This window comes from Pyrus communis, chromosome 3, assembly GCF_963583255.1.
Source record: "Pyrus communis chromosome 3, drPyrComm1.1, whole genome shotgun sequence".
NCBI lineage: Eukaryota > Viridiplantae > Streptophyta > Magnoliopsida > Rosales > Rosaceae > Pyrus > Pyrus communis.
Genome location: NC_084805.1, coordinates 25552987 through 25576953, shown reverse-complemented (window position 1 = coordinate 25576953; position 23967 = coordinate 25552987). Strand labels below are relative to the sequence as shown.

The following is a 23967-nucleotide window of genomic DNA, read 5'->3' as shown; positions in this document are numbered from 1 at the left end:
TTCAGAGGAGCAATGAAACACTCACCAGAGTTGCATTTTGATGCGAGTTTGATTCCCACTAATCCTCCTCACCTTAACATTTAATAATTTAATCTAATAATATCGCTTGTCAAAAAAATAAATAAATAAATAAAAGATTGGAACCCCACACTCAATTTAGCAATTGACCCATCTCTTACATGGGTAAATTTCAACTGCTAATCCTTAGTTCGAAGCTTCCTACAGGTTAAACGCGATCTTATACATGCGATTATGATTAATAAAAAACCAAGCTTGTACCACTTTGAACAGTTTCAAATTCGGACAACACAAAACTGCTAACAAAGTCTGAAACTAACTGGAGTTTGCTAGAAAAGCTGCTCAAAAAGAGGGGTAACTTCATGCTGCTGCAATTACCCACTGGCAGAGCTGCTCAACCGCCGTCACAATCTGGGCAGGTTGAACAACAGTCACTTGCTCCAATGTTGCAGCATATGGAGTGGGCACATCCTGCGAAGACAAGCATATAATAGGGGCATCTAAATAATCATGGATGTTCTCAGTGATTGCAGCTGTCAAACTAGCACCAATTCCACCGGTCCGCATGCACTCCTCCACAATCAGCACGCGGTGTGTTTTCTTCACTGAGTTCCCGATGGTGTGAAGATCAAATGACTTCAACGACCTAATATCAATCACTTCGGGATCGTAACCCTTGTTCAACAAAGTTTTGGCAGCCTGCATTACATGGTATCTCATCCGAGAATATGTCAAAATAGACACATGGTCCCCGGGCCTGACCATCTCAGCTTCTTCGAGATTGCACACATACTCTTCATCTGGAATTCTATCCTTGAGATTGTATAGCAACACATGCTCAAACAGAATCACTTCGAATGGCAGCTTTCGTCAAGCCTTTAGCATTGTAAGGGGTCGAGCATGCAACCATTTGGATCCCGGGAATAGATTGAAAATAGGACTCAAGACGTTGCGAGTGCTCAGCCGCAAGTTGCCTTCCCACTCCACCCGGGCCACGGATAAACTACTGGGATTTTAAACTGACCACCAGAAGTGTAGTGGAGCATGCCACAGTTGTTGGAGATATGGTTAAAAAGCTAGAAGGAGAAATCCCATGTTCATACCCTCAATAAGTGGTCTGAGACCAGTCATGGCAGCTCCAACACCCAAACCCGTAAGGGCGTTCTCAACAATAGGTGTGGAGCCAAAAATAATCAAGAGGCGACACGTGAATTTTTAGGTGAAAATGACAAAACTACCCTCGAGGCACATCGGAATTCCTGCGCTCGAGTAGTGGACAATCATCCCTCAATCAAGTCAAAAATGCCCAAATAGGTATTTATTTATAACCTATTTCATCCGTCCCTCATCATATCTTCTCCACAAGGTAACTCCTATATCATTCCTTTTTTATTATATTAATTAGCCAATTAATTGATTAATTATTCAATTAGTTAGCTAATTAAACATAAATCATGAACCTGACCCACAAATTCATCCATGTGGCGGGTTCATCCTCTCCCAAGGGGGCCGGCCACACCCCTATATAAAACCCCACATTATCTCCAAAACTCAATTACAATTCTCTTGCTAAATTCTCTAAATTTTCCAAACACTTTTCCCTCAAAATTCTAACTTTGGCATTGGAGGTTCTTCGGCCAAAGTTCCCCACCCCATTCATCGTGGGCGCGTGAGGCTTTTGGCTTTGACCTAAGATGTTATTTGTTTTGTAGGTGCAATTTTGTCCAAGATCAAGGATGAAGAAATTTGCATCCACAATAGGAGTATCAGGAACCCTGAGATCCCCATACTTATCAGCCAGGCCCTTGGTCACCTTGTACAATCCTCCATAGTGGCCGACATCTTCACCCATTACACAAACAGTGGGATCCCTAGCCATTTCTTCTTCCAATCCTTCTCGCAACGCTTCAAAAAGCAGAAGTTCATGCCTAAGGGAAAGAATGTGTTTATGTTGTTAATTCCCTCCTCAACGAGTAACAGATGAACCAAATAACCAACAAATCAATACAATGAAACTACAATTGCGGTTTCATAAGATGCACCGGGGTAATGCATAAGACCACATGCAGTAGAGAGGGTGGAAGAGAAAGTAAAATTAATACATTTGATGATTTCAAAAGATAAGTTAACGTAAAAGGCAACATCCAGTACGACTTGTAACATTCCATTTATCTAATTTAAAAGTCACTATTAGACAGTCTCCAAATTTAAAAAACGCTTCCTTGCACATCAAGCAACTCGAGTTCACAGGATGCACGTCAAGTTTCGAAAGAAAATTTCAAAATTCCTTGCCTACACACGATAGAGATGCAATTCTCATCTTGCTTTACACACTGTTTTCACAATCGCTTCAATTATTCTCTAGAAAATTTGAAGGAGCACGTACGGAAAACAAACTTAATAAAAAAAAAATCGTCAATTTCACTAAAAAAATTCCAGAAACTGCATTAGAATTAGCAGTCAGCCAAGGTGTAAGCTATACTCGTAGCGGTCTACATATCCACACCAAATTAATTTCACTTGACATTGAATTGCATCCAAAAGCTATAAGGGAAAAGAAGATGATTAATTAACTGCAACAGCATTGGTAATCAGCTGATCAGCCCGGCGAGCTCTCGAATACGAACCCGAGCTGACCCCGGCATCAGACCTGACAACAAACAAGCTCGCCTTCCTCCCTGAATCACATAAAAAGAAAAACAAAAATTGGCAAAATTTTAAAAAGATAACGGCGCCGGAGTTGGAAGGGCAAAAAAGAGGGGTACCGGACCCGGGAGGGATCTGCGAGAACGTAGGTGGAGCTTCCCGGAATTGGAGGAGGAGACCGACAGAGCAGCGGCGGCTCCGAAGCACTGAGAGACGGTGGCCATCGGGAAATTTCTCAATTTGGTTCTCGAAATTCAACATTGAATTCCGAGAAATCCCAATTCGATTGGGGAAATTGGAGCCAGTGAAGTGCAATGGGAGCGAGAGAGGAAGCTTATATGAAGGAGGGATTGAGAAATGGGTGTGGCGATTTAACTGTGAGAGACTCTTGCGTTTCACGGTTGCCTGTTGGTTAAGCAACCGAACAAATAGCTCGTTCATGTCACGTGCTGCTCACGCGATACGTTGCTTGATGGAATCGGCCGGCTCAAAAGTTTATTTGGTTATAAATGGGCCGGCCCGCCTCCGTTTCGGTAGTGGGCTTTTCGATTTGAACGACTCAAGTTTATTTGGTTTTATTTAGCTATTTAGAATTATTTCATGAAATTAATGTTGACACGAGAAAGAATTAACGATAAATTGTAAGTTGACAGAGAATCATGGAGAGTCTCATTTTGAAAAAAACTATTGACTAATAAAACCGTTGAATTTTCTAGAGATATGTAAGCTTTGTAATTTGTTTTCATATTCTCAATTTCAGTTCTTGATTTTTTTCTCATTTCTCAATAATCATAACTCTAAGTATTTATTAATGTACATTGACCATGATGAAATCAGCGGAAGTCTAGGGCCATTAATAACACGTAGAAATTTACAAGGTTCACTAAACCGAAAATTCAATGAGTAAAGTATAACTAGTCACCCCCAATTCAATTCACTTTAATATGTGATTATTAGGTCGTTGGAAATCCATAGTTGAGAATTCGTCACGTCGGAGAGTTGTTGAAATGCTCTATTGCAGATGCTGTAGCAGGGCCGATTGCTGCAACTCTTGTCGGCTCCTACTCTCATTTGCGCCTGCAATACACTTTTCAAACACAATAAGAAAAAAAAAAAAAAAAGGGTTAATCTCAGCTTACTGTTATGAAATTTCTTGGTTTTCAACATTTGATACATCAAATTTTTTTTTGTCTCTGTTTGGTACCTCACGTGTCAAACACAAAAAAAAAAAAAAAAAAAAAAAAAAAAAAGTTAAGCTTAGTTTACTACCCTGAAGTTTCTTGGCTCCCACTCTCATTTTCGCATGCAATACACATGTCAAATACAAAAAGAAAAAGAAAAATATGAGAACATAACTAACATCATGTTAACGTCAACCTTGCTTGCTAGCTCAATGTCATACTTGAGATGCTTGAGTTTTGAGCTGGCAATACTTGGCCCACCACTTACCCTCGTCCTTTTTGGGGTTTAGAGGGTTTATACGGTCGTAATATGTCTCGTCATTTTCTTCTAAAAAAAAAATTAAAAAATAAATATATTTTTTTTTCAGACCAACCAATCCCCTAAAATTGAAATAAAACAAAAAACAGAGAAAAAGGGCACGTGAACAATAGAGCTATTCTATCTGTTATGCTCAAACCTCTCCACCTTGCTCACTTCCCTCTCTCTCGAGAAAAATTTCATTGTGACGGGAATACGGATAGTACATCACGTGTTTTTATGTAAGTGGTGGGAAATTTTATTTTTTAAGTTATTAATTTGTTTAACACACAAATCTCACCATTTGTATAGTGCTACGTGGTGGACCATCTCGTGTGCCAGTCACACTGAAAAATCTCTCTACTCTCTCCCTCCTCCTCCTTTTCCACAACCTCATTTGGCGCTTCTCTTCACGCGCCGCCTCTTCCTCTTCCTCTTCCACCTTCCTGTACGAAAGTACTGTCTGGCACGAGCGCCTCTGTCACAACTCGACCCAGGCCCTCACCACATCTCGGGTCGGGATGTGACAATTTGGTATATGAACCAATCCCTGGTCGGATTTGTGTCGACGAGGACGTCGGGCCCCTAAGGAGGGTGGATTGTAACATCCCACATCGCCCAAGAGAGTGGATCCTGTAAGCCTTATATGTATATTCTCATCCCTACCTAGCACGAGGCCTTTTGGAAGCTTACTAGCTTCGGGTTCCTTCGGAACTCTGAAGTTAAGCGAGTTGCGCGCGAGAGCAATCCCATGATGGGTGACCCACTGGGAAGTTCTCGTGTGAGTTCCCAGAAACAAAACCGTGAGGGCGTGGTCGAGGCCCAAAGCGGACAATATCGTGCTATGGCGCACTACTCACTTAACTTCAGAGTTCCGATGGAACCCGAAGCCAATGAGCTCCCAAAAGGCTTTGTGCTAGGTAGGGATGAGAATATACATATAAGGCTTACAGGATCCATTCTTCTGGACAATGTGGGATGTTACAGCCTCCGTCCCGTTCACCACGCTTTTCGCTATGTCATCTGCTACTCGCTCATTGACCTAGACCACACCCCGCAGCCTCTCCCCAACCACCTATCCGCCGAGGAACTTTGCTGCATTGCAGGCACTGACGGCTGAACGTAATTATTAGCTTAACTATCATTGGGTTTTGGTTAATTAAACTGTTAGAAATTAATGTGTGTGTTGATTAATTTGGTGTGTGGTGAACAATTAGTTTGCTTTAGACAATAAAGGAGGATTTTGTCCCCTCTTCTCACATTTTGTTTTTTGTCTTATTGTTTTTATAAAAAAAATCAATATAATATGTTGATGTGACTAAATCGTAACTGTTCAAATAGAAGGAGAGAGAACGGGAAAGAGATTATGAGGGAAGAGAATCCTCCTCCTTTAACAATTCCGCGAAGTGTGGGATATGAACAGAACCCACTGAGCTTGTACTACTGCTATGATGTTGGTGACCGGCTTTTGAAAAAGTGCATTGCTGAGGTTTGCTTTTTTACTTTGCCGCTCGATTATGTTTAATTAGATATTGAAGACTTACCTGTGAATCACAGTTCGATATGCGTGTAGATTTATTTATTCGATGCTGATCCTGTTGAATGATGATGTGTATCTGAATTTAGGCAACAACACACCATGAGGAGAAAGAGTGACATTTGTGTTCAACCCGAATTCTGACTTAGTGGCAAAACCATTACATGTCAGCCCTTTCATGGTATGTTACTGTTTTTTTGTAGTAATTTGATGTGCCTTACTGGTGTTTGACACTTCTTGGTATTTTTGAACTGATTCTGTTTTGAAATGGATGAATTTATCCATGGCTCTTGTTATAATGTTATGTCATTCGTTAGTAGTAGCGTTGAATTATTGAAATGGCAGTGTACTGATTCGGAAGATTAGATACACAATGGATGAAGGGTGCATTGAAATAGGATCTTTCCATGTTCTGACTGGAGAGGGAAAATGCGCAAAAAGCGCGTTGTGCATTTTGAAGCTGGATATAAAGGAAGCTGGGAACGGTTTTTGGAATTCCTCACAAACGGGGTTGTAATTCCTGGCTTCTGATAGATGTTATCTTGTTGGTACTAGGGCAATGTGTAGGAATTTCACTCTTTCCATTCTCATCAATCGGAAGAAAGTGTTTCTGAAAACTCTGGTCAATTGAATTGTCAACTGTTGTGATCAACCATTTTAACTGAGTTTTACTGATAAGTCATGCATTTTTTTTTTTATTGTTTTTAGGCTTTGTTCACTATGCAGATATTAACTTAATCCAAAATCTAGTAAGAAAGAAGATTTCCAAAATCTATTAAGCAAGAAGATTTTCTCGCTTTTGAGAAACCGCTTATGACATTAATTTGCCGGATATGTTGGGGAATTGGAGTATCAGAGCAAATGCTCCCGCAGATGATCTATTTGTTTCAATCTCAGTTCAACACCCAAACCTTGGCAATTATCTCACAGCTACCCTAAAAGCCAAAAGAGTATCCTCATCTTTGGCGTCTGATCACGCACTGTTTTTCTGGTGGATATATTGGCATGTAAGTATAGTTTGTAAACTGCTTTATTTGGTCTTGCTCGGTTGCTAAATGCGGTCGCCAAAAGAAAATATCATAAAGTTGCAGTGTGGATATATTGGCATGTAAGTATAGTTTGTTAACTGCTTTATTTGGTCTTGCTCGGTTGCTAAATGCGGTCGCTAAAACTTAGGAACTCAGTCAAGATTTTGTTGGAAAATTTAATATTATTTTTATTATATCAAATTAATTAATTGAATGGAAATTAGACGTTTTGGTACGTGATCAAAAACTTCAATGCTGTCAGGCTGTTGGATTTGGATAAACCGCATCTGCAACCCAAAGGAAGTCGTCAAGGATGTATAGCTAACGGGAAAAGTGAGGCTCGTTTTTGTACATGGAGAGACGCTAAGTGGCCTTGGTCTTGACTCCCAAAGTGTGGCAAAGAAGTTTGGTGCTTCTGTATCTGCCTACGCATCCACATAAGTTCGGCTCGCTCCTGAACATGAGCTGCCTCATACTCACACTTCATATGCCATGTACTATGACTCTTAATCAGTCTGTAGTTTCATATTTTTTGATGGGCAGCCTAAAATGCCTTGGAAACCAAGGGTCTTAATTTTTCAAAGCAGCAAACAAGTGAAAGAAATATTTGAGGAAACGAGTTTATTCTCGTGGGGAAAATGTTTGGTTGCTTGTATGGACGGAGTCATTTGTCTTTCTATACAAATTACAGTTTAATATGTGTACATAAACTTAAGAGTTTAACATTTTGTATTTTTATCGAGTTTGCTTCTTTTTTTTTTTTTTTTTTTGTTGAAATTGCGAGACTATGGTTGACATGTAACAAGGAATACCTTGTGCAAAGGAGCCAAATAGTATTCACCAATTAAATAAAAAAAAATTAATATATCTACATGTTGACCCTAAAAACTATCAAGCTTACATGGCACATAGGTCGAGTAATTAATAAGCTAATTACGTCATTTGGTTGTGTGTGGGGCGTGCCAACTCGTCGGCCGAGCTCAGCCGGGGAGTAAAACGTGTTGATATTGCGTTGAGCGCACTGCTGACTTCTTAATCTTGCAATTACGGCCGAGGAAGGAACACATCTCGGCCTTTGGGTTCTAGAGCCTGAAGACAAGGCTGCTAGTTTTGCGAAGTTCAATATCAAATTCAGCTTTTAATGTGCCGAATATAGTAACCTGTAATACCTTACTTCACCGACAAAGCTAATGAAATGACCTCTGCCAATAAGGACTTGAAAATCCTTCTTGACCGAGACTTGGATAGATAACCAGTCGGCCTCGACGCAGTGCTGTTTATCCAAACTAAAGGTTCTCCGCAGTCGGCTGATTCTACATCAACAGTGTTGTTTATCCAAACTGAAGATGTCACCGGTTGCCTTCACAGTGCTGTTTATCCAAACTGAAGATGTGTCGGTGAGAAAATAAAATAAAAATCTTAAGCTTGTTTAGAGGTTTCGCGTAGAACGAGAGTTTACGCAGTTTGTGTGTTGAATTAAAAAGAGATTTTATGTTACAGCACATCTTATATTTACAGTATTCATATTGTAAAGTCCAGTTGTAAATCAAACTCACAGAACAAAAGTTGATCGGTGTTAGAAGCCTATCCTGCTTTTCAAACAAAGCAAAAACCTATCTAGGCTTCTAGGCTTATCACATCATAATTAGAACTCCCATCAATGCCTTGCTTTATCCCATTAAGACTCCCAATGCAACTATAAAGCTTTCTTTTTCCATGACATCTGTTCAGGTGCAACCACACATGCAATGTGAATTGCAATATGTCACTGTAATCCAACTCTTGCACGACATTAGTCAAACACCTATTCAATCCCATCCATATCCCCTTGTTCTCTTATTTGACAGATGAAAATTGTTGTTTAACCAGATAGAAAAGTAAACGAATATAATATTCCCTTCAGACGACACTCTTCATCATCCCCAATGGGAGCTTTATCCTCCATGTGACTACCATATTTCTAGCCTAAGAAAGAAATCTCATCCCCAATGAGCCAGAAAATGGGGTTAGATCCATCACTGGGGTTAGCAACTTCCTTTCTTGGGTAACATAAAATCGGGTTACATCTAGCCCCAAAAAACAGTGGATCCCACAAAAAAAGTAGCAACTCATGTGAGCAAAATTTTATCACTCTCCCTCCACTTGCAATTACACTTATACTTTTCTTTTATTATTTTTTAAATTCTTTTTCCTTACTTATTTTTCTTGCAATTTGGCTAATTAATGATTGTTTTAAATTCCATAAGAATTAAAATTTCAAATTGATTTTACGTTCATGGGCATTGTGACATCCCACATCGCCCAGGGGAGTGATCCTTATATGTATATTCTCATATCTACCTAGCACGAGGCCTTTTGGGAGCTCACTGGCTTCGGGTTCCATTGGAACTCGAAGTTAAGCGAGTAGCGCGCGAGAGCATTCCCAGGATGGGTGCCCCATCGGGAGGTTCTCGTGTGAGTTCCCAAAAACAAAATCATGAGGGTGTGGTCGGGGCCCAAAGAGGAAAATATCGTGCTATGGTGGTGGAGCGGGCCCGGGAAGTGATCCGTCCCAGGCCGGGATGTGACAGGCATTGACGACTAAAATTTTCAAATAATTTTTTTCAAAATTGTATGATACTAATTTATCAATTGGTGCTAGATAAATTGTTGTGTTATACGTGAAAATCAAATTATTTCAAAGGGCGAAGTGGAGGTTTGTTTCTTTCAACGGATGAGATTGAGATAAGGGAATCTAATCCAACGAACGATTCATAAGTGATGAAATATAACTTTGTCACAATTTGAATTTTTTAGCTTGAAGGGTTCACAAAAAAAATTTAAGATAGCATGTCCAAAAATCAACTTAAGAAAAGCTAACACCAAAAAAAAAAAAAAAAATCATCGCTTAATCAAATTACAACATGAATAAATATATATAACCCCATATAGAGCCCACATTGAGAGAGATTTTTTTATAAAGCCCGAAAGATTCCTCAGAGCTCTAAAATGGGCTATATCCACCACTTTTCAAGCCCATATAGAGCCCATCACTGGGGATGTTCTTACTACTTCAAAACCATCTGATTAAATACTTTGCCACAGGAGTCTCGAAGTTGGAGATATTGTTTGCATCCCATTTATCTTGTTGAGTAAGAAAATATCAAGACGAAACCCATTAAAAGATAATAATGATGATGATAAAAACCATAAAATTATCCTTTAATAATAACAAAATTATCTTCACTTTTCCATCTGACGGTTGAGAGCTATGCTCAATAAATGGCCTTGATTGCACGGACCGATGGTGTAAATTTGAGTCCAAACACTACCACACGGCTATATTGTGCTACAAGTTTATTAATATTATAACACATGTATCTATTCATTAATATTTTATAAAATATAAGAACTCTTTTGAAAGTGCTTTTAAAATGATTGAAAATGTATTAAGAGAAAATATTTTTAGGTTCCAAAAGCATTCGAAGTACTTCATGAAAAAAGCATAAATTATGTGCTTCGTTCATGAAGTACTTCAAATGTTTTTCTAAAATTCACTTTCGTAACTTTTTACTAAGGATTACAAAAACATTTTCATCAAAATCGTTTTCAATCGTTTTAAAACACTTTCAAACAAACCCTAAATTTACACATTTGCCTATATAATAACACGTGAATTAAGAATTTCATAGCGCCACGATGATCCCACCCTTCATCTTTTATTTATAATGTTCATTTATGTTTAATATTTATTTATTTATAATGTTCATTTATGTTTAATATTTAGTTTAAGAGTCCCCACAAGAATGTTGGTGCATCCAAAAGTAAAAGCCAAGAATATTGGTTGTTTTGGGTAAAAAGTAAAACCCTTTACGTATTTAAATGTTATCACTCAAAACATGTTTTTATTTGCTTTATTAAGCTTGTAGTTTGGCTTAAAATGATCATTGTTTGCACTTATAATTATTTAAGGAAACTTAAAAAAATATATAGAGATGTGATATCCATACACTCCATTTTACTTCTCACACACTTTTTTTATTTTCGATTGTCGGATCGGATGAATTGAAGAATATCAAATGACAAAAATTATCAAGAGGTGTGTAAAAAATAAAATATAATATGTGAATAATACAGCTCAATATATATCTATCGGTTTTTTCTGTGCTTGAATTGTCTATCAATTGTTAATGGAAAAAAGTATTGTATTCGGAGCCTCTGCTTTTTAAGGTGAGATGCTTTTTACTAATAAATTATTTTCTTCGTGCAAGGTGCTAATTAGCACTTAAAAACTAGAGACTTACTTAACACATAAATGAAGAAATAATAGAAGTAAAATAAGAACTAGAGACTTAGCTCGCTAAGAGCAACTCCACCCCTATCCACTTTGCGCCAGCACCCAGCGTATTTATCCACTTAATTGAACAGTAATAGACCCAATGAACAGTAATAGGCCAAAGCATCTCCACCCCTAAAAAAATGTGCTGGCACCCAGTCTAAAAAATGCGCTGGCACAAACGATCTCCACCCCTACAAAATGCGCTGGCACCCAGTCCATTTAAAATATTAAATAATTTTTTTATAAAATAAAAAAAAATAGTTTTAATTTCGGATAGGATTTTTAACCAATCTCGTCACGCCACGTGTCATTATCCGAACGTACTATTTTTTGAATAGATTTCCGCTAAGATTTTCAACCAATCCCGACAACCCACGTGTCACTTCCTGTTTACAATAATTTAGGCAAGATGTCGATAAGATTTTTAACCAATCTCGTCACGCCACGTGTCATTATCTGAACGTACTATTTTTTGAATAGATTTCCGCTAAGATCTTCAATGAGCTTCCACGAAGTCATTTTTTTCTCTCAAAGTGTACAAAATATTCAAATGTAGAAAGTGTAGAAAGTGTAGAAAATATTGAAATGTGGTGTAAGGTGGAAGATGAGGGTTAGGTATTTATAGAAAAAAAAAATTAATTTTTTAAAATTTTTCTGTATTTTTAAAAAAAATTTTGACATTTTTTAATTAATTTTTAATAAATTTTAATGTTGTAATTAATCTGGACCGTTGGATTTGAAAAATAATCAAATCCAACAGCCAACACGCTGCCACGTGGCCAACGGTCAAATTTCTGACCGTTGGGCCTTTTTTTTTTTTTTAATTTTTGGTCAAATAAACGTGGACCGTTGATTTGTGATCGGACGGTCCAATTTAAAACTTAAATTTAAATTTTTTTTACCGTTGGAAATCCAACGGTCTACAAAAAATAGCCGTTGGAAATCCAACGGCTCTGAGGAGGGCCACGTAGCCCTTTGACAAACACAGCCACTTGCCCTGCACCGCGGGCCCCACTGCCTGCAGTAGCTGTCGGCTACTCGCCATCTCCCCCGCGTGTTGTGCACGCGCCAACAAACAGACCGGCCTCTGGGTCTGTCCATTTTGGGCTGGGCTGCTGCCTGGCGTGGGCTGGGTGCCGGGCTGTTTCACGGGCTGGAGGGTGTAGACTGGGTGCTGGGCAATTTTCTGTGGGGTGGATCTGCTCTAATGAAGATATCAAAGTCAAATAATTTTTAAGTGACTGAAGTTGAAAAATTCATGAACCAAAATATATCGTGTTCGTCAATTGTTTTCAGCAAATATTATCCTAGTCATTCCGCTTGTTCTACTTTTCTTTTTTTCTTCGTATTATTAATAAAATCTAATAGAGAAGTGATGAGCGCAGGGTTTCTAAGTGCAACGATCCTTTCTCCTTCGGTGGAGGGTTGGTGCCTAACACACAATTATTGACGAAGAGTTAATGTTGCCTATTTCTTGTAACATCCCACATCGACCAACATAGAAGGGGTGATGTGCCTTTTATATACATGCCCACCTCCATATATCATGAGACCTTTTGAGAACTCATTGGCTTCGGGTTCCATCGGAACTCCAAAATTAAGCGAGTTCAGGTAAGAGCATTCCCAGGATGGGTGACCCACTGAGAAGTTCTCGTGTGAGTTCCCAGAAATAAAACCGTGAGGGCATGACCGGGGCTCAAAGCGGACAATATCATGCTACGGCGGAGCCGAGACCGGGATGTGACATTTCTTCTGTACAAAGTTCATGTAAAAAAATAAAAAATAAAAAAGATATGAAAGTCAAAGAAAAATTACAATTAACATAAGCACTACTTTATTAATCTGTCGTTATTAATATTCTCTTTTGTCAATCACTAAATACTAATAAATTATTACGTATTTAATGTTTATCATGTGAATAATATACGGTTGATTCATGATAATATTATTAGTCCTGCTATTATTACGTCTCTCTCGGAGATAAGATGAAGTCGATAACCACGCATCAGTATTTTTGGGGCATTTGGCCAAACGTCTTGATCCCACAATAATCACGCTCAAAAAGCATGTTAGATTAAAGTTGAAGAGCATAATGGAATAATGTGACTATAAACAGTTCCATACACGTTCTCCTCGTTCTAATCTTCTATACAAACAAATTAACGAGCTTTTCCAAGATTCCTAATTAAAGATTAAGCAATAGGTCATTCATTCCATTAAATTAAACAGCAACAAAACTTTATACCATTAAGGGGTCCAACTATATGAATTATAGAACTCTATTGCGCTCTGTTTTGCGCCAAGTTTTCCGTTAGCTTGAAGTACTCCATATATTTTCTTATAATCGTTCAAAGTCTTCCTAGATCTTCCTCTACCTTTTTTGTTTTGAGCTTTCGTCTCATAGTTGCATCTTCTAACCAGAACATCTGTAAGCCTTCAGTACACGTGTTCAAACCATCTTAACCGATTTTCTCTCATCTTATCTTCAATTACTGCCACTCTTACTTGAGCTTGTGTATCCTCGTTTAATCATATCCTTTCGCATGTGTCTACACATCCAACGAACCATTAAATTAAATTGATGTACCAAAAAGTAATTGTAATTTTTTATATAGGAAACTTCATTCTAATTCTTGGCAAATATGACTTTTAAACTAAAACCATAAGTAAGATCAAAATCTAATTTTAGTCCCTTTATACATTAATCACCTCATTTATTAATTATATTTTGATGTTTTAATTATTTCTCTTTTTCTTCCTAATTTTAATGTATTAATTATATTTCATTTATACTTATAATTTTCATTTCGTTCATCATAATATATTTTGTTGTAAACATTTAGATACATTAATTCATTTCATATATTTTAGTATATTCATTTAGGTACACATATTTAGGTACATTAATTCAATATATACATTTCAATAAATACATTTCGATACTAACATTTATGTATATTAATTCAATATAATATATTTTGTACTAACATTTAAGTACGTTATTTGAGTCTTCAGGGTGGAGGGACCATAGAATCACAGTAGTCCTAGACCCACCCTGCTTTTGTTTATAAAAAAAATTAGTACTACTTTTTTTTTTTTTTTTATCACTTTTCCATGAAAAAAACAATTCCAATTTCCTAGGCAAAAGATCCGGCCCTCTTTAAATATTTTAAGGATATTTATGTACTCTAGTCTAACCCTAAAGCCTACCTATTCCAACTTCCAACAGGATCAGGATCCTCTCCTAAGAAAATGATGAGAATCCTCTTGACCAGGCCCATTGGGAAGTTCAAATTTTATTCAACGGCTACAATTATTATATCTTTCAGAGGGACTCCCTGTTTGTAGCCGTTGAATAAAATTCGAACGGCCCGATGTGCCTAGTCAGGAGGATCCTCACCATTTGCTTAAGAAAGGATCATGATCCCTTCCAACACTTCTATTCCCTTTCCCAATACTAAAAATTAGTATTTTATTATTTTCCAAGTTTCTAGCCGACTGCAGTCTATCGATCTAGGTTAGGGTTGATATATGTGTATTGTTTTTCGATCAGTCTTCAATGTCCATGATCCTCAAAGGTATGAACTTCGAATCTCTAAAGTTGTCATTTTCAATTTTTTTGCAATTTGCTAATTCATATATGTTGTCATCTACAATTGTAAATTAATTTAACAAATAATTTTTTTTTTTTTTTTGCAGTTTAAAGAATTCCATCATTCCATCAAAGAAAAGACATTAAAGTTTAGTTAATTGGTCAACAACCCAAAGTTTGTATTTTACTCTCAATTCCTCTTACAAATTTTTGTTTATAAATTATGATTAAATTGATGTCTTGAAATTTCTCTTAACTATTGCCTAATTTGTTTTAGTTTGTAAAATTAGCATATATACACTATGCAACGATTTCAAAATATGAAAACTTGTCGAGGACAATTATTTTAATTATTGGGAATATGTAATATTATCAATGCTCTGTTATTTTGAATTTTAGTTACTTTTCATATATATACTATGATGTTTTGGTTAACAGTTTTGTAACTACTATCAATTTAATTTTTGTTTTAATATTTGTGAGAGGCCCTTCCTAACCCGAAATCTTGGCTCTGCCACTGTTTCAAGTATGAAGAATGTTAAATAAAATTAATAAATTTAAAAAAAAAAAACATTTCATGGGAAATCCGATTTGTAACAACTTGATGTGTAATGACAAATACAATGATGTCACGCCGATGACCTGTAAAGACGAATATGATGCTGTCATGAGTTTGGACTCTTTATTTAGCATTTTTTTTATTAAACGATAAATTTGTTAAATTAGATGTTAATTAGAGAGCCAACGGATTCAAACTCAAGGTGTGATGCAAAAGCAAAACTACTCACTACTACTGTAGTAAAGGGTCACTTGGCATTATGTTTATTAATTATTTTTAGGTTTTTTATTTTCACTAGTTTAATTGAAGATGAAGTTAAAGGGTGTTATCGTTAGTGGCCACGTTTTGAAAGATTATAGGCTGGCACAAATTCTGTCTACAGAACCCAACCCACAATTTTCGGTGTTTCGTCGAGGCATTGATCACGTGTATGAAAATAACAAGTTGAATTTGCATTTTTCTTAGGTGGACAAAAACGTGAACCGCCATGGTTGGGAGAAATTTTTTATTGTGATGGAAAAATAGGTGGTATATTTTGTGTTTTTATGTAAGTGATAAAATTTTTTATTTTTTAAGTTATTAATTTTTTAACACATATATCCTACAATTTATATAATAACACGTGATGTACCACCTAGTATGCCTGTCATATTGAAAAATCTCTCGACAACTGAATTTCTAGAAAACCTGCACCCTCGCCAACCCAAATTATAACTAAAGCTTTGCCATTTTTTGGATAATGCGAAAACGAATATTTTGTAAATAAAAGTATGAAAGCAACTGAGGTTACTGTTCCTTTTTACGACCGTGCAATTCCAAAAACCATATTACCGTGGCAATATTTGAATAACATTTTAGAAAAGAGCTAGACTATACCAAGAGTTGTTACACTATACCAATAATACTTAGACTATTCTTCTTCTTCTTCCTTCACACAACCTTCATCGATGTAACTTATTCAGCTATTTCCTCCTTCCTCAACACATAATCTCGAGGTGTTAGCCCAAAATCTTTTGTGGAACCTTAAAGAATGATCCCTCAAAAGTTTAGTTATCGTATTAAACCGTGCCTATTAACTATTCTAGAAATAGTTTTTGTTGTGAAGTACCGTCTATGCCTTTCTTTTTTCTAGTGCCTTTTTATTTTAAGTGAAAGGATAAAAGAGAACTAACACCACCATTTTAACATCTAAGGTAAGCTTTAACCTATACCATTTTAAGATCTTGAACGGTCCCTGCATAGGTTAAAGTTTTTCAAAAGTGCAGACCATGTATAACCACGCAAATTGAAGCCCGCAAAATATTATCTTCTCTACCATTTAATTCATGCAAAATTGTTGAATGAATATTTTCCACACCTTTTCATGCAGAAATGTGTAGTGCCGTCTTCGGCTCAGCACAACCTGATTCATTGAGGTGTTTGATCGCGTGCATGAAAATAAGAAGTTGAAATTATATTTTTCTCAGGCTATACACACACATAGATGTTGCTAGCTAAAAATCAGGGACACTGCTAGCTAGAAATTTCTTCTAATAGAAGCAACCGGAAAAACAACTAACAAAGTCTTATTATGGTATGACTTATACCCAGTATGACAATGGAGATGATTTCAAATGATGCTATATCACAATTTCAATTTACAAAAATTTCAGTGTAGCAATGGAAAGAGGCTAAGTGAAGAAAAAAAAAATAATACATAAGAGTTTTCTGTTTGAATGTGGAACAAGTGCACTTTTGCTTACGTAATATTTAATATATTTGATACTTATACTTTCTTCAAATATTACAAGTGCATATATATATATATATATATATATATATATATCTGTAATCTGCACCTTGACAATAAATTACTTAAGTGAGAGCATCTATCCCAAGTGGGCCATTATTTGCTCCCTCCATGCTAAAAACCTTTCACAATAACTTGGTTTACCAAAACTGATGCTTAGAGATGCAAATTTTCTTTTTCTGGAAATTGTCTTCCAATTTTTAATGTGGTGATTCTTTTCTTCTGGGAACATGAAAGAAGAAGAAAAAAGAAACACTAAGGAACTAGTCTAGTTCTAGTAATTCCATAGCTATCATTTGAAAGAGCTTGAACTATACAGGAAGGAGATTTCGCAAGCTCTTGAAAATTCATCTCATTATTAAACCCAATTTGGTTAAACCGTCAACTGCAAAATTACGTTCTCTACGAACATACTACAAATTATAATTCTAATTCTCTATAATCAAATTTCTGTACTTCAAAACAAGATCATAGAAAGAATAATTAAGGCTACGCGAATTATAAATACAAGAGATCACCAAAGCAAAACCATCCTTCACAATATGATGACTCTTGTGAGAATGTAATGTCAAATCGTACTTTCGAGAAAAATGAAATTTCCGCTGCAATGTTACAATGTTGAATTATTGATAATGATGTCGGGGTGGTGGCATACATAATGCGAAACACATGATATATATGTTCCTCATTTTAGTTGTCAAATTCTTTTGGCTTGTGTCAAAATTTGTTACAAATATCGGTTACAGCAGTAGTAGTACTGCTTTTTCGATTGCTGGACCAGAAGTGGATAATGTTCACGGAAAAGGATTCTCGTGGAATCCTTCTCTTAGGGACTCTAGAGATTTCATGATCTGAACCGTCCATTGTACATCGTGCTGTTAATTTTCATTAGGTACTATTTATATTTAATTTTAAAATTTAAAATGATTTCTAACCGCACGATATACGATGGACGATCCATATCACATGATCCCTAGGAAAAGGATCCTCCCTTTTCCAATGTTCATGACATTTCATTAAACACAACAATAGACAGATCCTCTTGTTCCTGGGGATCCAAGGGATCCCATGATCATGTTCGTTTATCGTAAATAATACGGTCAGAAATCATTTCAAATTAAATATAAATAGTATATAACAAAAACTAATTGTACGATGAATGGATATGATCACGAGATCCTCCGAATCCCTAGAAAAAAGATTCGGTGAGGATCCTTTTCCCACAACAACTACTTCCACAACAATATAATTACGAGTATAAATTTTTTATTTTTTTTATTTTTTTATCTTTTGACTTATATTAACTTTTTGGCATCTTGCAGTTACAATTGATTAAAAAAAAAAATATGGAAATTTAACAAAAAAAATTTCAGGTATTATTTATTTTAACGAAAAATCACATTTTTACATTAAAAAGTCAATCATGTTACTATTTACTTTACCTTTTATTTTGTTATTATCGTTAAAACTCAAAGTTTTCAAATCCTTTTTCATTAGTTTTATTTTAATAAACTCTTATGTATTTTATATGATAAGATTTTAATTATTAAATTTTAATAATTGAATTGTTAATTAATAAAAAAAATCTAACGATAAAACCAACGGTGTATAGCTGCACTATAGCATATTAGAAAATCTCAAAAAAAAAAAAAATCATTAAAACTAACAAATAAAAAATATAGTATTCAAGAAAAGGAGCCACTTAAATTACGGTACAGTGATATTTCTCTTCTCTCGTAAGTGAGAAGTCTAAGGTTCGATTCTCGCCTAAGGCGAATTTGAACCAAATCATTAATAACTCATTGTGAGGCTAAACCCATTCTTTTCTTTTAGTGTAGATAATATCGTTTGTTAATAAATAAATAAATAAATAAAAAGAAAGGAAAAACGTGCCGCTATTTAGAATCACGAGCTTGATTTTGCATATAAGAGATTTGGAGACACCACCACCTTATGTCAAGCGTGGCCACCAGTCATTGTTATGGTCAAGGGATATACAATTCTATTACATATTGAAGAAAGTTAAGGTGCTATTGTAAAACTAATTGGTAAATGCGGACTAGTCAAATTACTCTTATGCACACTTAAGGCTCCTTATTTCTCCAATATGGTATTCATACTCTCAGCATGCTCTCTCACGGGTAATGACGGAGCTAGGTAGAGAGCTACATTGGGCTCCAACCTAGGGGAATTTTATGCTCTAATTCATTTTACCTCATGTAATTTTTCATTTTTTTTTTCCAGTTTAGCCACCTCTAGCCCACCCATATTCACATTGAAAAGCTCAATGCCATTGATCATACAACAAATTTCCTTGATCCAAATGAGTTCAATGTTATATTTTTTTTTTCTTTTTTTCGTAAGTTGGTTTAATACCGTTATTCTTTTTCTTTTTAAATTGCTTCATAGTTGTTTTTCTCATTAATTGGACAACAATAACATCTCGTTTGATCATTCATTAGTCTCCTTATAGAAGTTAACTTATGCAGTAAAAATATTAGCCCATTCGAAAAAAAATTTCTGATTTCGTCATTGCCCACGGGTGGTAAATTTTTAAGTCTAACAAGTTGACAAAGGGTGACATGGATCATGTGTGGTCGTTAGACTTTACATGTGGGATAACCTCCAATGATACCATAAAGAAAGTTGAGATTCTACCATAAAACTAATTGGCAATGTGAGAGTAATCCAATTACGTAGATCAAATGTGGTTGTTGCACTTCACACGTGGGACAACATGCTTTGATATAATGAAGAAAGTTGAGATTCCACCATAAAATCAACTCGCAATATGGGAAGTAGCCTAATTAGTTACAACCACATGCAAGATCTCTTTTTTCCTCGATGTGAGATTCATACTCCCAACACGCCCTCTCAATTGTGGCGAATTTTCAAGCCTAACAAGTGAATAACAATATTGAGTGACATGGACCACATTGTGACCGTTGGCTTCACATGTGGAATAACCTACTATGATACCATATTAACTACATTGTGAAAAATCAAAGAATGCTGAAGAATTGAGAAAGATGAAGAACTAGAAAGAGAGAGAGAATTGAAGAGGAAAATAAAGAAAAATGAACTTGCTTTTCTATATTGATTGAATGATTCTTAGTTACAATAGATAGCTCATAAGCTATTTATACAAACATACTACTAACTAACTACTTCATAGACTTCGAACTATACTAGCAATCCAATGCACCAAATGATGTTACATGTTACCAAGTCAATTATATCACATGATGACATATGTCACTTAAAAGATTATAGGTTAATATTACAAAAGAAAGAAGATTTATAGATTAAGGTACAAAAAGATAATGAATTCAATACATTATGAACCCTATAATATAAATATATTACTAATTGTTTGTTGGAATGATGTATATGCATTAATCGTGCATTATAAATATTCACTATTCTATTATACGTGCCAGTCCTCTTAGAAATGAGTTTAGGTTTATCGTTCACTTTTAAAACAATAATTTGATTTGTATAAAAATAATGATAATTTGGAATATTACATTTGAACCCGAATACCGAAAGGACCGTGCCAGACAAAGCTTTGAGTTAATCATTTGAAACTTTGTGCATAGCAACAACATAATTATCCCTCATAAAAGTTAAACATATTAGAACTAGTAGGTGTCATTGCTTTGCTGCTCTCCCTCTCATCTCCTCTAGTTAGCCTAGTGATTTCCTTCTCTCTCTTTTTATAAAGAGAGATCAGTTGGTAGCTTCGCTACTTAAGTTCATGATTTTGGAGATTGAAAAAACTTATAAAAGTATTTTAGTTTGAAAATTCACATGTATGCTTTAAAATGATTTTAAATAGGCTAAAATTTTGACACCGTTCGATACTAAAACCATACCACAACCGAACGTTATAGAATTAGCACGATACCAAAACTTAAAACCACGAAACCGAACCGATAAAGAATTTCGATATTGGTATTATTAGTCCAACCGAACCGTACTGCACCACGTCCAGCCCTACTAGCCATTAGTCTAATGGTCTTTTTACCACACTGTTGAAAGAAGGTCCGTATCTTACTAACCAAGTCCATTACGAACACCCTAGTGTTGAATAAAAATTGTATTCTTCCAAAAATGTCCCAAATTAAGCAACAGTTTTACTTTAAAATTCAGCAATGAAAAGAATTGCAATGTTTTTAATAGACTCCAAAAAAGAAATATATATGCTGAGAAGCAAAGGCTTTACCTACGATACGAGGCTTATCAGCCCCACAGATACTCGTCTAATTTTAAATTATTTTGTTAATTAAAAAGAAGAAGGGCAAATATCTTAAGACGTCTAGTTGTAATTTTATATTTAATTGTCGCTTATGGTTTTGATTAATGAATTTTCTAGTATTAAAGTATGAGGTCGTTAATTATTATTATTATTATTGTTTGGTCAAATTATAAGTTTTGTTAGATTAGGTGTTACATTAGCTACTAACAGAGTTTAAACCTACATCATCATGCAAGGGCTCAACACATTTCCACTACTGTGGTAAACGGTCACTTGCATGAGGTCATAAGTTATTAGCTAGGTTACAAAGAATTAAAGAAACAACTGGAAAATTAAACCCAATTTATTAAAGCTGGTAAAGGGCAGATTGTGATGTCTCCTTCAAACTAAAAACTGAAGATCTTAGGTTTGAAACCAGATTTGTGGTAATGAGAGGCTGAAATGTCTATATGAGTCTTCTCGACCCCCAAAATAGGTGGATAACCATAGCACCATGCATGTTCAATTCATCTACCCCTGTTTTATACACAGAAAACCAAATTCAAATTCCCAATCGCCAATCCTACTTCGGAATGAATTACAGCTTTTATTTTCTTTACATTGGCCCCATCTTCTTTGCAATTTTGCACAAAATGTTTAAAATAATACAAATTAAAAAAAGAGTGGCAAGTTGTTGCTCCTGATGGAGAAAGGTGGTGCCGACTCCGAGCACGTGCGTGAATAAGAAAGCGCTGTAAATTTCAGAAAACCAAAAACCAAAACCAAAAACCGCACACGGAAAATAAATAAATAAAAGGAAAAGGCACGTTAAACTTATCAAAGCACGTTTAAAATACGCATATTATATTGGTCTTAATATTTGTTACGTGTTTAGTGAAGTAGTTTTGTAGGCCCCTTTTTATATGCCTTTTTTTATTGTATATATAAAGCCATATATTTCATAAACCTTTTCCATAACTCACAATTCATCTTCAATTCTCTTAAATCTTGATCTTCATCCTTCTTCAGAATCTTGGTTTTTTGGTAATTTTGAATCTAAACCCTAAATCAACATGAGGAGGAACTGCAATTTGGAGCTTCAGTTATGCTTTCCAGGTGCTAATGAAACCCAGCAACAAGAACAGCAGCAGCAGATGACCATATTTTACAACGGAGTAGCGTGCGTTGGTGATGTTACAGAGCTTCAGGTATGTCATGAGTTTGTTTAATTCTTTGTTTCTCAATTTGTAACCTAAAAACGCGAGACGATCTAGTTTCGTGCATTTAGATTTCTTCGGTTAAGTTTCAATGTTATTCAACAACTGTTGTTCATGAAAATCTAGGAGTATATCGTTAATAAAATATAGATAGAGCAAAGTAGGTTAGAATTCGGAGATAAAAATGCTGTAATGAGCTTTGGCTGTGCTATGGCTCATGCCAGTGTTGACTCTCCATTTCCAAATATATTTAACATTCGAATTGTCTCACGTTCTCCTTCTTTTAATGTTTAAGATGATCTGCCAACCCCAATAACTATGAATCATATTAATGGAATAATTATCCACTAATAAATTAATAAATTGATTTGCTGGGATTTTGCAGGCCAGATCCATCATTTTTCTTGCAAACAAAGAAATGGAAGAAAGGGTGAAGAGTCCATTTACTCCAAGTGGATCATCAGAACCACCTTCACCAACTGTGATGTCTCCGCTGTGTAGCCCCGTTGCCGGTATGTCTATGAAGAGATCACTCCAAAGGTTTTTGCAGAAGAGAAAGCATCGGACTCAAGCAACATCTCCGTACCATCACTAGGAATTAAGGCACTTGAATTTATTATTTATGATTGGTATTTTTCAGTTAGAGGGAGATCGATTTATCGAAGAGAGCTTTTTGTAAATTAGTTAATTCTAAGCGTTTCAAGTGATCGTGTGGGAGACATCATATGTACAATATTGTGTGGTTGATGTTGGATCTTAGTTGTCACATAGTGTTCTTTTGATATCGGATTACGACATGACTTCATTTTTTTATTTTTTATGTATTTTTTATTTTTTGTTCTTTTGTAGATGAGGTAGATGATAAGACTGACTATGCTTATTTCTTATATGTTCTATCATTAATGAATAATATTATATCCATACTGGAAATTACACAAATAAATTACCTATTAGAATTAAAAAAATATAAGAACTTCAGAATTCTTCATGGCTTGTTTTGGTCACATGATTCAATAATTTTCATTACAGATGATGTTTTACTGCAGTAGTGAAAAACAATTGTGTCTATGTATCATGGTGCGGATTTGATTCTTCTCAATTCTCCTTTTCCTAATAACTAACTGTTAAACTCAGTAATGCTATCGTTTGTTGAAAAAAAAAAATTTCATTCAGTGACCAATAAAAAAACTAGCATTATTCACAACAATGTATATTTTTAATGATAACAAATTAGCAATGCTAGAGTGAAAAAAAAATTGTTTGGACCTGAATAACATTATGGACCGAGCTCATAACCTACCTCAGCCCAATGTATGGGACATTAGGAATCTTAGAATATTCTCAATAAGAGCCTGGCCCAATAGAATTCAGCCGAGTCCTATCAGGAAATAGTTTCATCCGAATAAGAGAGACGGTCAAGTCTTAGTGTAATAAGGAATCATCAAAGATCAGTTATGCTTCGAATAAGGCGAGATACCAAGAATCAAGGGTTGAATCTAGGTGATAATAAAGTCAGATTCATAGTCCTACATAGAGCAGGATTGGCC

At 35.6% G+C, this 23967-nt stretch overlaps 1 protein-coding gene and 1 pseudogene across 1 annotated transcript; one reads left to right on the top strand and one right to left on the bottom strand.

Moving 5' to 3' along the window:
• Nucleotides 1-378: 378 nt before the first annotated feature.
• On the bottom strand, nt 379-2888 carry LOC137728503 (pyruvate dehydrogenase E1 component subunit beta-3, chloroplastic-like; annotated as a pseudogene).
• Nucleotides 2889-22176: 19288 nt separating this feature from the next.
• LOC137729756 (protein TIFY 5A-like) lies at nt 22177-23332 on the top strand. Its single transcript, XM_068468776.1, has 2 exons — nt 22177-22411; nt 22806-23332. The coding sequence occupies exons 1-2, from the start codon at nt 22277-22279 to the stop codon at nt 23013-23015; spliced, it is 345 nt and encodes a 114-aa protein (XP_068324877.1). The 5' UTR covers nt 22177-22276; the 3' UTR covers nt 23016-23332.
• Nucleotides 23333-23967: the final 635 nt, after the last annotated feature.